Below are 18,492 nucleotides of genomic sequence, written 5' to 3'. Positions count from 1 at the left end.
CGCATGACGAGTCGGGAACAATCTCTGAATGAGATCAGAGGGAAACTCAATAGACAACCTTAATGCAAATTTACGGAAATTGGTTCGAGGTGAAAATGGAAACCAGGTAAAAAGCTGCCAAGAGTTCTAAATTTGGAGATAAATCTATTAGCGTGCTTAATTTTATTTTATACATATTCATGCTTAATTTAACTGAGGGCGACTAATTAGTGGGATTTGAATTTTCCTGTTCCTTATTAGTTTGAAATAGATATTCTTGTTTAACGGAACATTTTTTAGTGAAGAAAATAAAGTGCACCTAATTTAAAATTATATTTATACGCTTCTGTGATTCCCCTCTAGCTGTTCAAATATTAATAGCACTAAATTAATATGAACTGAAAAATTATAAAACAACTATTATTATTATTAATTTTGAAAGTAAAATTAACGGTGAAGGTCGATTATTTTGCCAAATATTGCGAAAGTAATTGTGCAATTAACTAATTAGTAGGAAAAGTTCCACATTTCCGGACGCTGCGCTGGTAGAAATTTCGGCCGGCCGAAGCGATAGTAGAAGTCGAAGCCAAGAAACTACTGGAACTCTGATTTTACATTAAATGGCAAAATCAAGCAATTGAATTATGTAAGGTAATCATTTTATCGACGAATTGCACTTGTTTCCACAATCAAATAATAATTGGTAATGATTAGTGATTTGAAAAGTGGTACACATAACGGATACCGATGAGCAGAATGACTACCGCCGGAACTAGCAGAAAGTGCAAGTGCGACGACGCTCAATTTACTCCCTTCCAAATCCCGAGAAAAGTATGAATTTGCATACAGGCGCTTTATGAACTATTGTCATGAGAAAAATACCTTGTCTTATTTCCTTATCTATTATTTGTGATTTTTTTTAAATGAAAAATAACCACCCACTTTGTTTTTATTTGAAATTACGAACTGACCTGAAAAAAAATTCCGGTCTAATACCGCAATTTTTCCCAGCAGGGAAATTGGAAAAACCAGAATCGAATATTTTGCAGATAGAGAACTAGTACTTGCCGAGATAAGACTGATTTTGGAAAAGGACCTACTCTGTAAGAAAATAAAGGATGGGTGGGCGGGGCTGATACTTACTAAGATGAGACTTATTTTGCAACTTCAGACATGATATCAAGTACACGTGGAAGACTATACGCTTAAATGCAAAATTCTTTTTATAACATACTTTGTGCTTTTGATAACTCTTCCTTACCTGAATAAATTTTTCCTAGTACAAAGATTAAGACCGTAAAACATCTTATATTAGATTACACCTAGTATTCGAACATTTTATCAAGGAAAAGAGACATAAATTAAATTTACATTCTAATAATTAATTAACAGACACCTAGAAAAGAAGCTCGAACATTGTTAAAAGGCGCCATAGCTGACGAAAAATCTAACAAATTCGTTATAAAGCAAACATTATGCCAACTTAGCAGGTTGTGACACAATACACCGATAACAAAGATGAAAAAAATATCCGTACATAAAATATGATACACAAAATCCCAAAGATACTGTAAGTAAAGCAAATAAGTTTTACGTAGAACAATGCCCTGCTCGTACATATGTACAAGTACATGTTAATTATCATCATGTTAATATTAAATTCAAATATTAAAAGTGACAGTTTTCACACCATCACTGATCTTGACACGAAAATAAAATGTAGGTACATATACATGGCGTTAACAAACACTAACATCGTTAGGAAAAATAAACCCGTAAAACTTATAGTAGTACGTAAATCTATAAAATGAAAGGCTCTACTAAATATCACTTATGATTTTTTTTAAGGTAAAAGTAAAGAAATATTGCTCTGTATATGTTTTACATAGGTTTTTTTTTGTGACAACGTCATCAACATTTTAGCAACGACACAATTCGGATAAGTGCAGGGTAATACAAATAACAGTGCTGCATCCACAAATTTGCGGAAAATTGAACAAGTCCTTCTTGATTTGATCAATAAAACAAATTTCCTCATTCAATAATTTTTTTTAAGTCACTGTGTATAAATATTTCTAAGAAATATTAATGCACTGACAAAAATTATAGACTCATAATATCTTGTACATGTTAGATAGAATTTATTCTCTAAAATTTTAAGATGACGTCATTAATTTTTTGGAAGGATAAACGCATAAATTTTGAATAATAATTCACCCTAAAACGTGTTCAAGATTTCAGAGCATTCGTTTCTAAAGTTTCAGTTTCAAAGTTTAATTGAAAAATGTTAAATGTTACGTTTGAAGTGTAGCAGTATGTTATGTTATAAAATTTAAACAGCAGTTACTATGCAACATTTTGCGGTTACGCACACATTCTTGGTGGGGATGGTTGGACAAATTTCAGTTAGCGTGCGATACACACGTTTGAGGCATAAAATGTTAGCCTTGTGACAGTTCGAGATATAGTCTCCCCAGTTCTAATTGGGTTTTATGATAGGACCCCATTGTGTAAAAGTTATCTTTCTTAACAATAAATTACTACTGCCGGTGATGGGACAGACATAAATAAGGATTTAACCATTATACAGTATATTGGTAATGTCATGGTTAATTCCTTATCTTTTACACATCATAAAACCGAATTAGAACTGGGGAAACTATACAACGAACGTTATCCATGTAAACAACGTGATCAAATAATAATCAATTTTCGTAGTTGCTGTTGCTGACTGTTAAAATTTGCTCATTGACTTTTGGATGTAACATAGCACTGTTGCGATAAAATGCTACGATATGTCATTGCAATGAATATTTCACGCTTTTACTATGGCACAATATCCGTAATGTAAATGGACTGTTTGAAAGTTTAAAGTGACGAAAGCGTAGGAAACTCGTCCGCGGAATTTGGAGTTTTGAATTCACCCCAAAATTCTATATGTTAAGCACAAAAAGATTTACCCTCAACTTACACAGTTTTGTGTATTATTTATCGTATTATGTGTTTTTTAAATATAATTTCTGGTGTGGGTTAGACTTAAAAACAGATCACAACATTTTGAGCTTTTCTTATGTTGCACTTATTCTATACATTCGACTAGTCATCTTTATCGTATGTGTTAGTTACATCAATAGCATTGGCATATTCTTAACTCAAATTTTAGAAAAAAAACAATAGTGTCGAAAATACTAAATTATGGAACGAAGGATAATAATAATAACTAAACCAGTACTACCAACCATTATTATAGTTGGCATTATAAAAATACCATCACGTAAACACCGTCCATGAATCGATATTTTTACTTATATTATGAACAGATGAATAGCAATTTACAGAAAATGAATTAAGCAATACAGAAATTTACGACTTCATTTATCTAATTATTTTATTGATGCAACAATACTGCCAACGAGTCAATTCCCCTGTCATGATTTTGATTAAAAAAATGAACTTGGCTTGAAAGTAATGAAACTCTTTACGCTCTCAAAGTGAAACAATTGTGGGCATACATACAAAGCTCTAGTTATTTTCCTCTGTGTTTTTAGTAGAAATTCTATTGACATTCAAAATATAGAGAGAACAGTGATTCAACTTGCCCTCATTTTTAACAACCCTATATACAAAAACGACGTTTTGAAGTTGAACTTCCACAATCATAATTATTACTAATTAATGAAATGAAAATTAATAATTTTTCTGAAATGTATAACATAATAATTTAAACTTTTAAAAACAACAGTTGCAGTAGTTAAAGCTTCAACAAAAATAAATGTAGATTTGTAGTCAGTTGCTTTATTTGTTTCGGTTAATAAAACTACCGATTATTATTAAGTATTATTGACAGTAAGTGTAATACGTTTGTCAATATAAGACGTGAATTAAAAAGAAATGAAAATGACACAGGAACGAAATTCAATCTAATCCACTATAGGCTATAATTCGATAGAATAGTAGAATTTTTATTTGATAGTGATAAGTAGGGACACGCCCAAGTCATAAACATAATCAAGAGAGTAGCCCTTATCTTTATATTTATTGCATGTCGCACAAGATATTAATAACTCAATTTATTCCTGGAGCCATCGAACAACCATTTTGAATTTTGTTTTTTGTCTTTTTGTACGATGCGAAATGGACTGATCATCACAAAACAACAACTTTTGCTTTTAATACCTAGGAATGAAATTTCTGTTGTGAAATAACCGTCAAGAAATTCATGAATAATCAATAAATGAAAACATGTTTATAAAAAGTGGCCTTAATAACTATAACTACTAGTAAAATTACAGCTTCAAGCAGAGGTCTAATTTCGTGCCGATCTAGAAAGTAAAAGCAGATATGATTTCCAAAGCAATAACACCGTAATTTTATGTCCACTAAAAAGCTTCAGTCCGATCCAACCGCTGTGATACAGTTTTACTTTTGTGATACACATTTCTCTTTGCTCAAATTGGCTGTTACAGGTCATAACTTCTCGTCGTACGTAGGTATAAGCCTAGGTGATATATACTAATGTTTCCCGTTGCGAAAGTTTCCACTCTAAATTATTATTTGTGATGGTAAATCGAAAAACTGAGTAGCTGTGAAAACACAGGCGTTGTTATGTTACAACGGTAGGTAGAGCACGATTAAAAATTTAAATTATGTGTGTAATTACAACTAACATGAATATTAAAATTCCATTATAAATAAGTAAGGCGTATCAGGTTTCCACCAGAATATTTCTATAACAGACAATATTTTCATTACCCAGAAAAGTGTTGAACTAAGTACAATAATCAAAATATTCAAACATGAAAATGGGGGATTGAGGATAAAACTTTTCTGAACAAGGCATGCAATAAAATTTTATTTTGAACAAATTTAACTTATTAACAACCACTGTCACCTTAAGAGATTATCGCCAACTACACAATGTGTGCTTACTGAGCAGATAAATTAGACTTAAGCTTACACCTAACTTGCGCAATGAGGTTGAGTTAAGTAATTAAGGTGCAAACTAAAAAGACGCAGTACGAGTGTGTTATTCAGAATGACATGCGCAACACACAACATTCAACAAAAAATTGAGAGTGAACTTCTTTAAACCCAATACTGTGTCACTGTGCTCGTATTTTTCAGCACATTATATACTAGGAACAAGTACAAACATGGGTTCCAGTTCGTTAGCAGTAATAATAATCGGGGTACCTGCTACATCTAACGTAAATAATTTAGTGTAATTGGCTACTTACTAGTTCGATACCTGGTTTGATTATTAATTAATGTTTTAACGTTGTGTAAAGGACACAGATATAACCAATCTATACTATACATTGATCTACATAAACAATATTTATTCAACTGTAACATAAAACGAAACCGAAAAAAAAACACGCGTTGTCATACGCTGGTGTAATGCGTACTTCCGTCTTGTCGACATGTTGTCATTGGTGTCGATAAAATGTTCATCGACAGGTATTTTCTCTTGAAATCGATCGCTTGTAGAACACGAGTAATTTCCAAGGTTATTAGAACTAGGTACCTGTGAAAAGTACATTCTTCGTGGTAGACAACATACATAAGGCTTTCCATAAACGACCACAGTGGATTAAAGTAGGTTGTGCCGCTTTATGAAAACACGATTACAATCAGGACTGTCGAACTGCCATCACATGCCGATTTATGATATGAAATAAGTTTCACTGTACGCAAAAACAGTAAAAGTGAAAACTTGCAAGTTGTGTGACAGCTTGATAAATAGTCATTAATAAAGAGGCAACATTGCAAATTTCTGTGGAAATATTTTTGTATGATTTTTTTTTGATATAACTACCTAAATGATATAAAATAAATAAATAAATGAATATTTAAAAGTGACAAATTTCATTTTCAACGTAACTCCTCTTTTTTCCAGCAAAACTAAAAACCCAAAACTTTTTTCGCCCCTGAACTATACCATACGCAATTATGCACAGAATTTTTAATCAGTTTTTGAGATTATATAAAGATTCTATAGCACCAATGTTGACGTGACCGTGTTTCCACAACTGTTGAAAAAATTCTCTCCGTTTTGATCTAAAAAGGCGATTTATTTTTGTCATGAAATGCCAAATAATAATAAATGTGCAAATATTTTGTTGACACTTTTATTGTAGTCGGTAAGTTAAATTCGTACTATGTTCTCCTTTGTATTCGATATAATAATCAGAATCCACCAGCTAATCTGCAAAAAAATCAGCAATAATCTGGCTCTCTATGATTAAAATCAGTACGGATTCATAAATCACAGGTGTAGGAGTATATCTCATTTTATGAAAATCAAATTTTATTGGTTTTCGAAAAAGTTGGATATGTTGTAGTCCAGTATTTAGGTTAATCTTTGTAATTATTAAATTCAAGATGCAGAATTGTACAATATTGTAACACATTCTACAAGTTAAATTAGACGTGTGGAACCTGATAAAATCTTCGGAATGCACGTCCTGGCATCGAATATTGAGAAATGCGTATTATGTAGTACAGATTAGAAAACAGGTGAAAAAGCGGGGTATAAAAAATATATAATAAATCAATAAATCTTGTTTTTATTTCTAAAACTCTATTATGTGTAATAGTGAAGTTAAAATCAATGCATTTTGAACATTCAAATTACTGTATCTGTTGATATTCAAGTTGATACTGTACCCAATATCATCTATAACAAATTCAATTTACCTCTCGAAATCTAATATGGATGCAGTTTATATTGGAAACTATAAAGTGAAATTGGCAACTACAGGTTGTAACTGGGAATATACATTCTTTTTTGCTGTAGCTCCGTTAAGATCTATGTATTTTCACAGAGATGTTGAACAGCGAAAAGCAATAGCATTTTTTTATATAAAATGTCAGACATTTGATATTTGAACAAAATAAATTGCAAAATTACTACCGGAAACGCTAAACATATCTTACATGCAAACTCAGGCACAAATTAATCTTGGGTCTGCAATTTTCCTTCACAAATACCCGCAGCAACACTGTTTATTATAATGACAGAACAAATACTATAATGGTTTTTCGTACATTACATTACTGCGTAAAATTCATGGTAATTACCTATTAAATCTTTTACTTTTAACATTATGGTTATCGTTGGATTTCAAGTATCTCAATAAATCTCAGTTATGTCAGGATTTTATATTTCGCCTCAAAAGCATGCTGATAATACTTCTGAAAGAGTCCAATACTCAGTACTATGTTTTAAAGAAGTTTAAATTTTGTACACTTTTTGCGAATTTAACAGCATTAATATCGGACGCAGTATACTAAACTGATGAATGATGAAATGTATATGTTACGAATATGTGTGTCATCTGTTTATAGAGTCGACTTTAATAGTTACAGAGTCTTGGACAAAACATTTTCAAGCTACTAGCAATAAACAGCTTACTACAAAAACTTTTATTATTCTCTAAGTGGATCATAAAACCAAACACTTCAACTTTTTTCAAACCGAACTACTTATGGCTCTAAAACAAACTACTAGGAGCGAAATTGTACTTTTGTCTCACAGAGTTTGAAGCCTTAAATGGCTCTTCTCTGGAACGATTTCAGGGAATATTTTTGCAAAAGTGTTGTAATTATATACTTCATGAAGAATAATAAAATAATAATCAAAAATCTGGAAAGTGTTTCGTGGATTTCTGGTCCAGCTTCGTTTTGAATATATGACTTTTTAAATTTTTTAAACAGTCGTTGAAAAGTGACTTTTTGTTTCGTCACTGAATGCATGCGTATGATGTTTCTAGGAAAGTTCTCAAGATCTCACAGACATTAGTTATTACTTGATTACGTTACAAGCAAGATACATAATTTACTGTCATAAATTGACAACTTTCCATAATAACTACTATCGAACCTCGTTTAAGGATGCTAAAGGTTTAAATTAAATCGGAAAATATACGCTTTGTATACAATTAACTAACATGTTCTCAACTTAAGGAACGTCAGCTTTTGACAAAAACCGATTACACGGGAAATATTATTTTTGTACCCTACATATGGTTAATAAAGGAGATAAATGTTTTGGGACATTGTATTTCGAACACGCAAGATTTAGTAATTTAAATTTCGTTTTGTTAAAAAATTATGAACCGAATACTCCAAATTAGACGGTTACCAACATTTTTACACGCACTTCCGAGAATTTAAGATTAGGTTCTGTATTTTACAATCAAATATGCTTTTACTGTTTCTAAAGTGACAGATAATTGATTAAACCCAAATAATTTGTTATTTGTTGAAGACTGTTAAGAGCAATTCAAATTAAATACCCTAAAATTTACGGTTTCAGTAATTTAATGTTTTATTGAAGCTATATACAGGGTGAGTGACTAAGCGCGCGTTTTTCGATATCTCAGTAATTATTGGAAATACAAAAAACCGAGTAAAGTTGTACGGTTCTTTGTATTGCACACATTAAAATTATTTTCAGCAGCAGAGTGTTCCGCTTTTGAAGGATAACACACCCTAGATATTTTCAAGTACTATGAGTGGTCTCTTCTTAGACAGATAGTAAAAAAACCCTATTGCGATTTTTTGTGGAACCCTATAATGTAAAAAAAAATCAACAAAATTAAATAACATAACAACCTTATTACAGAATATAGAAAAACAAATATAGGGTGTTTCATTAAAAAAGCTAAGTTATGTTACGCTTCTAAAACAAAGCACTATACAAAGAACCGTACAATTTTGGTATTTGATTTTTTTCTATTTTTAATAATTAATGAGATATCGAGGAGCACGCTTTTAATGACTCCGCCTGTATACTCATAATTACCACGATAAATTTACCACATATGTATTTGCATTTTGTCAATAAAAATTAATTTACCGTAATGTGTATTTTTTTATATTATTGCATGCATACTTAAAACTTTTGTCGATAAAAAAAAAATATGCTCGCTAATAGTTAATTACAGCAAATTGGGTAAAGTCATTACGTTTAATAATAATAATATGTAATTGTATGTAATAGTTTTTTTTATTGATAACTAAATTATGCTTGTAAATGTACTCATTGAACGCTTGTTAATCTCGTAGGATCAAATTTATTTCATGCAAATTTTGCAACTTTAGATCAGCGATTTTTTTCCTCCAATTAATATCCTCCAGTGGTTAAAGTATCTTCACGGTCAAACACTATCTACAGAAAAAAGTTATTTTTGTATATTAAAATAGGAAGCTTGTAATCTCTGAAAAATTATCTCTTCCGCGCCCACAGTTTTGATGCGCGCATAAAAACCGCTGATTATTGTTTACCATCAGCTGTCGCTTGTGATTGTTGTGTTCTATTGTGATCGCAGATTTAAATAGTTGCGGCGATCTTAGTATAGGTTAATTATTCCCTATTAAATCCAGCCAAAATGCCGATTTTAAATTTTGAAATAATGAAAAAAAAAAATAAACAAAGTACACGTTGCCAAGAATAACACAAACATTCGAAGTTGTCATCGAACACCGTAACACACACTTGAAATCTTGTTCCACAGCAGCCCCACTCTACGGTACTCGAGCGGTTTCCTGAATGAAATCCTGTTACGCCGAAGAAGCAGATCTTATCAGCATTTTGTCAAATTAAAAACTTAAACTGCAATTACAAGAGTCTGTGTGCGTGGCTCCGGCGTCACGTGTCCGAGGAAAAGCAACAGCAAGAGTGGGTAATGGGGTTAAATACCTGGCACGGAGAAAAGCACGAAGGCGCAGAAGGGTATGAAGACGACAAAAGCGAGCACCAAGAAGCAGTTGCGACGTCTCAGGGGGGACATGGCGAAGTTAACCACTGCCATGTCCCACTGTCACACACACAACGACCCTCTCATCACCAGAGGAGGCCCCAGCAGGAATTGTTTGTACTCGCCACGACAAAACCAACGTGAAGACGGCGCCCGTGCGGACACAGCTTACCATTAACGCACGCCTTTGCAGAGACTAAATCCGTACGGCATAGCGGACCGTACTTATGGATGGACGTCTACATGAACACGCGGTCGCGAATGTTGGCGAGCAACTCCGAGCCGCGCCTTCCAGACGCGCGCACATATTGATCTGCTGGGGTTCTCACGACGGAGATGGTGTCAGTGGTGAACGCGCGACGGTGGCTTTATAAATTAATTGACGGTTTTATTACGGGGGATTATTTTTCGATTGAAGGTTGAGACGTGCCACTCAAGGCATCCTCTTGCGGGTGTTGTAAAAGCGAATGATGTGGCATGGTTGGGTTGGAATTTTTGTCACGCTGTCGATTTGGGACTGATTTTCTTATTATATCTCCAGCGGTATCTCAACGTTTGAGCTCGCAAAAGCGAGCCCGCGTCAAGTGAGCGCGGACAAATGAGCGATACATGAGCGGAGAAGCGTTGTCAATTTGGAGAGTTCGTTATCAAATGTACCGATTTCGTGAACACGTGCAATAAATATGGAAATAAAATTGGTGACTAAAAGCTAGCGACCGATTTTCTTATTACTTTGTATATTTCTGTAGTCATGAAAATCAGCGGATAATTATACCTACTACACATTCGAATGAGGTATGTTGCCGCTCGAGGCTTTCCGAGTTCGGCGAACTTCGTGAGTCCGAAATTATATTTTTCGTTCGTATATTATACAGTATTTTTGATTCGATTGGACTGCAAGAAATAAAATAAATTTGAATAAAAATAATTTTGCTGACACTTAACTGTTTTACCATAAAATGACACAATCGAATTGTAATCTTTTTCGATTATTAGTGTTGCCCATAAGTGGTTTTTCCAAACAAGGATTTCAGTTTTTCTTAACTTTATACAGGGTTACCATAAAGTAACGGCAAGTAAGCCTTTCATTTTACTCTCCAAGTTTTGGCATTGGTCAAAAAAAATTTTACGTCAAATTTTTAAGAGTTATGATCTCATCAATGATTTTTTTTAAATGAGACGCTATAATTTTGGTCGGATGAAAATGGAGAAAATCAATAACAAACTGAATATACATGATATGAACATGATGAACACGAAACAAAATGAAATCCAGATAACTAAAAATTAAAACAAAAATCTGTCAAAGAGAATCGCTTTTGTCAATTTCTTAAGTTGATTTAATAAAATAAAGAATACTTGTCGTCTGTATGTAACCCGGTAGTTTGTGACTTGTAAACTTGTTAATTATTATTATTATTATTAAAGTATAATTCGAACTGAGGACGAATCCTATTTAGTCCGAATACAAGTAGCGAAGAGTTGATTAACTATAGATTAAATAAAAGTATACATATACAAATATACAATACCTATATGTACGGCCTGTTACAAAAAACAGTACGTTAATTTTAACTGGTAATAGAACTAATCCAAAGCAATTAAGTTTGTAAATAACATTTTGTCGTAAACCCTTTCGTGATTGAGTTAAAATTAGTCAAAGATTTAATACAAATTCACCTACCCGCGCATGGCTAACAAAGCAGTTTCTTGTGGAGAGGGATAAGAAATGAACACAACACGGAACAAAAAATGTAAACATTTGAATGCAAGGCTGTAATAGGTAATGGAGGCCTACCTAGAAATCGCCAAAAACTTCATAATAAATGTTCAAAGTGGCCACCATTATTGTCTAGACAACACTGAAGACAGCGACGAAATGAGTCTTTGACTCTTTGTAACATAATTTCATTGTTTCGAATTGTTTCAGCAGCACGTATCACTCGTTTCCGCAAAATTTCAAGAATATCAAAATTCTTTATGCTTGCACTGCATTTCCCTGGGCTTCTCCATACACTAGCACCATGTCCGTGTATTCACTGTTCGAATAGCGGGGCATAACTTCACACAACGAAAAGTGAAAACACCGCAAAGGAAAGTCAAAAAGGAACTAACTGTTTTGAAGCTGATAAAACGTTATCGCTATCCAACTCGCCAAAAAATTGGGTAAAAACAAACACTTTCCACCTGATGTATCGAAAGTGAAATTCACGGTCAACAATTGAAAAAATGCATGGCCGGCTCGTTAAATAATGGGGGGTAAAACTGTGACAAAAAAATTCGTTTTTGAAAAAATGCCAAATAGAAAAATGTTTTCTGTTGACGAGTTCTGTTCGTGGTTAAATTTAAAGTACTTTTTTCTGTAACACGTTGTATAAGAAAAAGAAAAGAAACTATATCGTGATGGTCATATCTATTTTGAAAGATGTTCACATTTGGCGCATTAACTATGTCTTGAGTCAAACTGTTCTATGAAGGCACAATGCGATTGCTAAGAAAATTTGTCCTGCATTTGTTGGTAGTTCTTTCTCGAATTAGATTAAAGTTGTGGCGGCGCAATCGTTTGTCAACATTGACGTGGTATAATTGTAAAAAGTCAACAGCCAATTGATGGTGAAGGATCTTGTATGTAAAGATTGAATCGCCACGTATCTTCCTGTCGTAAAATGGTGTCAGGTTAAATTGGGAGAGTCTTTGGTTGTAATGAGGCCTGTCTGATTTAAATAGCATTCGAGTTGGCCTTTTTTGGACTTTTTCGAGAAAGGGTGTAGATGTTACATATGGTTTTCTTACGTTTGGTACAGAAAATTCTCCAAATGCTTGTGAAAGCAGATATAACTGATTATTTGCTTTCTTGCTAACACTGTTAATATGTAGTGACCAAGATAAATTTTGTGTTATTATTATTCCGAGATCGCAATGAGATGTTTCAATATTTAAATATTGCCCATTTAATATCTATTTATAGCAAGAATTATTTGAACCCAAATGTAAAATGCTAGATTTATTCTTGTTTATAGGAAGTAGCCACGTTTCACTCCATTTATCTGCTACCTACAAATCTCTTTGTATGACTGCATGATGTTGTGAATAATTGTAAATTTTTGTGTCGTCAGCAAACAATGAACAAATAGATACCACCAGCGAGGGAGGCTCAGCAGTACACAATACGAATAATATGGGACGCAGAACCGATCCCTGTGGCGACATGTGTGTTACTTGGAATCTACGATACGAGAGAAAAATATTGATTCATCCCAATAAGATACCCTTTATGCCGCATGACTTCAATTTTAAAAGTAGCCGTCGAATAGGCACCTTATCAAAGGCTCTAGAGAAGTCTAGATAGATAATGCCTATAGACAGCTTATCATTTAACGCCAAGGACCAGTCATTAACGCATTGTAAAAGATTAGTAGTTGTCGATCTAAAGGCTACAAAACCGTGTTGTTTCTTGGGAATCAACTGGTGGGTTATGCAGAAAATATTCACGGCTTCTTTAATTATTTGTGCCATGAGTTTGCAACAAACGGTACTTCTGAGGGTCAAGCTTGTCGTCTTTCTTGAATATTGGAGTGGTTATTGATACTAGTCATTCGTAAGGAACTTGGGAGTGAAAAGATCAAGTCATAATCAATGACAGTGGACCTACTACTTCTGACGCACATTCCTTTAAACTAATTGAGGTGATATTGTCTACTCCAGGTGCTGAGTTCTTATCAAGTGTTGCAATATAGTAATTTATTTTTTCTTTGGAAAAAGTAACTTGATCAAGAACTGCATGGTTAAGCGCAGATGGTATTTTTGGTAAGAGTGCAGGTAATTCTACAGTGTATGATTGACATAGGCAGTCAGCCAGAATATTGGCAATTTCAGTTTTACTATTGCATAATTCCGTATCACCTCTGCGCAGCATTGGGATACTCACTTTTGATGCTATATGTTTCGACGAACATGTTTGAACAATTTCTTAGAGTTATTACTGGTAATGATTTTTTCTTCGTATGAGATCCTAGCTGATCTGATGCTCTTTGAAACATAGTTGGAATATTGTGTTGTGTGTTATTCTAAAGAAATGTTTGCCGAAGATGCTTCTTATACCTAGTTAAACGAATCAAGGATGGTATAACCCATATTATTTTTCACCATTTGTGATCGTATGTGTTCCTCTATCGTTGTCTTGAAAGTTTTGTGGAAAATTTCCCACTGGTCGTTGGTGTTATTTATTTTGAAATGTGAAGCTCAGTCTATCTTCTGCAGGGAGTTTCTGACCTCATTCCACTTAACTGTGTTTCTTACTTTGGACTGATTGTTTAAAGAAGTATCAAGAACAATTTGGAGGTCAGTAGCAAGAACAACAAAGGGGGAAGGTATTCTATTTCTAAGAATAACTGAGGATCATTTGTTAAAAATAAGTTAAAAATAATGTTATTACTTTAACTAATTTGCATTCGTCACTGACCGATTTAAGGACCGTTTTGATAACATCGACAGCGGTATTGGTATCTTCAGTCTGACGTTGAGATGAGTTTTCCTTGTTTTTTGTTTGTCTATACTTCTGTCAAAATTGCATAATGATGGCTCGTTTAACCGAAAAAGAACGTATAAAAATTCTAATGATGGTAAGTTATAGCGACAGGCTTCGAAGTCACGAAGAAGTGTGTGTTTTGTTCAATGAAGTACATTTTGAGCGACCTCCAATCGCTAGAAGCACAGTTACAAAATTTAATTAAACAGAAAACGTGAGAGATGTTCCAAAATGTAGAAGACCTCAAATAAACGATAACACCATAAATATCTTGTTATCACTGGAAGAGAACCCCCATGTAACAGCGACGGAAATGGCTTTACAAAAAAATGTTAGCCAGTCGCTTGTAGTAAAGTTTTTAAAAAAAGACAAACTGCATCCATATAATAATAATAATAATAATTTCAAAATATCTACAATTATCGATAGAAATGAAATCCATGTTGAATCTTAAAAAAATTTCAATTCTACCCCTAGTTATCTCTAATGTAGGTGTAGTTCCAAATAGCTTAGTTGAGAATTTAAAGTCTTTGAATTTGAATGATTCAATAATTGTCAAAATTCAAAAAGCTGTTTTGTTAGGAACATGTCATATTGTCCGTAAGTTTCTTGAACAGTCTGATCATGTCAGTCAGATTAGATTAGCACCAGTAGATCAGAGTAGTGTAGGTCACTTTCCAAGTGATGTGCGGATAAATGGTCGGTAGTTACGCTAGACTTTTGGGGATGGGATGAGATTAGAGAATAATAGCAGACTAATTTGTATGCTGTAATTCTAGAATCTCGAAAGTTGTTCTGTTAATCTAATCAATGCATATCATTACTTGGTCTTAGTACCCGTAATGATAGAAGTCTTGCCTGAATGCCGGTCATTTCCGGGTCAGTGGTGAGTCTTAATAATACAATTTATTTGCCCAACAGACACCAATTATAGGACAAAATAAAAATATATATAAAAAATATAAAGTTCAACTCATCCTTGAACTATCAGAAGATGATCCTGACCAACGATTCGAACTTCGTAAAAGCTTCATGAAACATTGTGACCACAATCCGAATTTTTTAAATAGTGTCATATTTTCGAATGAGGCAACATTTTACTCAAGTGGTACCGTAAATCGATACAATTGTCGTCACTGGGCTCGAGAACAACTGCATTGGGTTTAAGCGGCACGTAGCCAACGTCCCCAAAAAATTAATGTTTGGGTGGGAATAATAAACAGAAGATTCATTAGCCCCTACTTTTTTTACGGAAATTTAACAGCAGATCGATATTTAGATCATCTTAACAGTGCTTCCGGATCTAATTGCTACGTTTCCTGATCCAGATAATCCACAAAATTTAGTTCACACAATTTGGTTCCAAGAGGATGGGGCACCACCACATTATGGCGTAAATGTAAGGGATTTTTTTTGGATACTCAATTTGATGGAGGGCGGATTGGAAGGCGTGGTCCAATAGAATGGCCACCTAGGTCTCCGGATCTGACACCCTTTCATTTTGTTATGCGAAGATTTAAAACGACGTGTTTACATGAACAGACCCGATAATTTAGACAACTTAAAAGCACGGAATTGTCATGAAATGACTCGTATAAGTCCCCAGAGTATTGAAAATTCCATCAGTCAGTCTACAGTCTAGTTAGGGTTTGTGTCAGGTAGTGAATGGGGAACAATATGAGCAAATTCTATTCCTATAAATAAATTTTTAGTCCAACGTATTGTTCTGTTTAATTAATATTTATCATTAAAATAAAGTTTATTTTGTTTGTTAGGAGTATTATTTTTCTTTTTTTTTTATTTTGTTATGTAACCTCGACATCAAACTAACTTTCATATGCAGAAAAATAAGCTTTATCAAATAACCTGATCAAAATTATAGCGTCTCATTTAAAAAAATAATTGATAGCGTCATAACTTTTACAAATTTAACGTAACATTTTTTTGCCATATGTCAAAAGATGGAGAGTAAAATAAACAGCTTGATATGTTTTTGCATTTTTTTATAACTTTTACAAATTTAACGTAACATTTTTTTGCCATATGTCAAAAGATGGAGAGTAAAATAAACAGCTTGATATGTTTTTGCATTTTTTTCAAAAACAAATGCTGGGCTTTTTGTGAATTTTGTGCATTATTTTATTAAAAGCCTGTATATGTGAAAGCACTACTGGCCATGGAGGCCAAGCCAAGGAGTAGTTTTGCGATTCCCTTCCACTATGCCCGCTTTTTTACTTTTTGTTTCCAATCTTCAGTCTTCAACATCTTTAAGTCTGTATTCTCCTCATCCATCCACCTTTTCTTTGGTCTTCCTTTCCTTTTTACGCCTAGGTTTATTTTGCATTCCCCTTTTCACCAGTCTTTCTTTCACAAATCTTTCGATGTGTCCCAGCCCGGCCACATTATCCGAGATCTGATAATCTCGGTTATGGCGGTTATGGGTTGTTTCTTGTACATGTCCACTAATTCTTCATTCATCCATTTTTTGTTCGTTTTCCGCCAAATATAGTTCTCAAAACTTTCTTTTCCCACCTTTCTAGAACCCCTTCCTCTGTTTTCTTTAAGGTCCATACCTCTCACATATAAGGTAATTATGTTACTGAGGCACGAATTATTATTTTGTACAGTCTTATCCTGCTAGGTCTATTTACTGTATCTCTGTAGTTCTCACATCTGGCCCTGTCTTCATTTTTATGTAAGGATCATATGATAGCGTTTGCCCAGAAGAGAAATAGTTTCTCTTCTGCCTGAAGACGGAACTGTACCGAAACACGTGTAGCAGTGTCTACAAATAAAATAATTTAAATGCTCTAAAATTATTTACTTTACTAATAAAATGAAAAAGTGTGTGAGATGTGATTTTAATACTGTTCTTAGCGACGAATTGATTATTATTCAGGTATTCAGACGTTAAAACCTTAAAGGTGTTGGTCTCCACGCCACTGTGGCATGATCTAGTCTAGTTTAATCCGAACATTAATCTCAATTAACATTTTTTCTGTGTACCTAAACGAAATACGCTAAATACGTTAAGAATATAATGCAATTTTTTTAATGGAAACAAATTACACAGATCGGGAAATGCATGGGATTTCGTTCAATAATTATCATTATTGTAATATTGTAATTGTTAATTTCAGATATTTCCATGGATCTTATAACTGTTTGACTGCATTATTTTTAACAATAAAGCTAGCATACACGTCCAGTCTTTTCTTTACAATTCACTAAAAGCAAATAATTTCCAAAGGGAGTGAAACTGAAAACAAGCTTTCAAAGTCACACATAAGAGTTTTCTGTTTTTGTGAATCCCACATTAGCCCATAACAATAGAGCACTCGGACCCTAAGACCAAAATAATGACAGATACTTACTACTGTCCACGGTTGAATAAAAAGTATCCCGAACAAGTGTTAGATGAAAGCTCTCCATCTATTTTCTGCAAATTTTTATCATTCCTATATTTTTGAATTTATCATATTTATTTTTTATATTTCCAATTTCAAACAATTGCTTTAATTTATTGATAACTTACTGCGTTCGATTAAACGTGAGAAGTAAAGCATGCACAATATGAATTAATTTTATTGTTCAGGTCGCCTGTGAAAAGAAGTTTTCAGTAACAGAACTCAGCATATTGGGATAACCCTTCACAAATATAAGCTGAAGAATTCTACTAATGTCAAGTCACAAACTCTGCTCGCAGAATCTGTTGCCAACACCCTGAAAATGACAGATCAGCAAGAATATTGTTTCGAAAAAACAGTTAAAAAAAACAATGTGGACAAAGTGTTTCAAAAAACAAAGCAGGCTATTCGTCAAATTATAGGTGATAATTGAACTTATTTTCGCGTCGATGAAACAACCGATTCATGTGAAAATTGTGGCACGTCATATTAAGGTTTATTCATGAAGGTTTAACGAACTTTTTTCTTCCGGAACCAGTTCCATTGGTGATCAGATGCTGCTACATACATGTACAAAGCTTTATACAACCTAAAAATATTTTTTTCACTAGCAGCCAGGACGCATGCAAATGTCGACTCATTTAGTGGTAGCAAATGCAACTTTTGCTACCACGGGTTCAAAAAGAAAAATTGAGGTTATGTACGCAATGTTTGATGTGATTATTTCTTAAAAAATGAACAAATGTGTGCTACAAACATTACTTGAGTATACGCATGGTAGTTGGTAGACGGTAGAAGATAAAATGATTAACTC

General features: G+C 33.5%; 1 protein-coding gene across 1 annotated transcript in view; it reads right to left on the bottom strand.

The window, feature by feature from the left end:
- LOC135135667 (alpha-1,3-mannosyl-glycoprotein 4-beta-N-acetylglucosaminyltransferase B) overlaps positions 1–10,007 on the bottom strand; it is a 124,316-nt gene extending 114,309 nt beyond the window's left edge. Inside the window, exon 1 of the mRNA XM_064064802.1 lies at positions 9,686–10,007. Coding sequence (XP_063920872.1) covers positions 9,686–9,797 — 112 coding nt within the window. The 5' untranslated portion in view covers positions 9,798–10,007. The remainder of the gene's footprint in view (positions 1–9,685) is intronic.
- Between the last annotated feature and the right edge of the window lie 8,485 nt (positions 10,008–18,492).

This window comes from Zophobas morio, unplaced genomic scaffold (genome assembly GCF_036711695.1).
Source record: "Zophobas morio isolate AGI-343-1 ecotype UQ-CSIRO unplaced genomic scaffold, CSIRO_AGI_Zmor_V1 ptg000024l, whole genome shotgun sequence".
NCBI classification, from domain to species: Eukaryota; Metazoa; Arthropoda; class Insecta; order Coleoptera; family Tenebrionidae; genus Zophobas; species Zophobas morio.
Note: the sequence above shows the minus strand (reverse complement) of the source record. Positions and strands in the feature narration are given on the sequence as shown.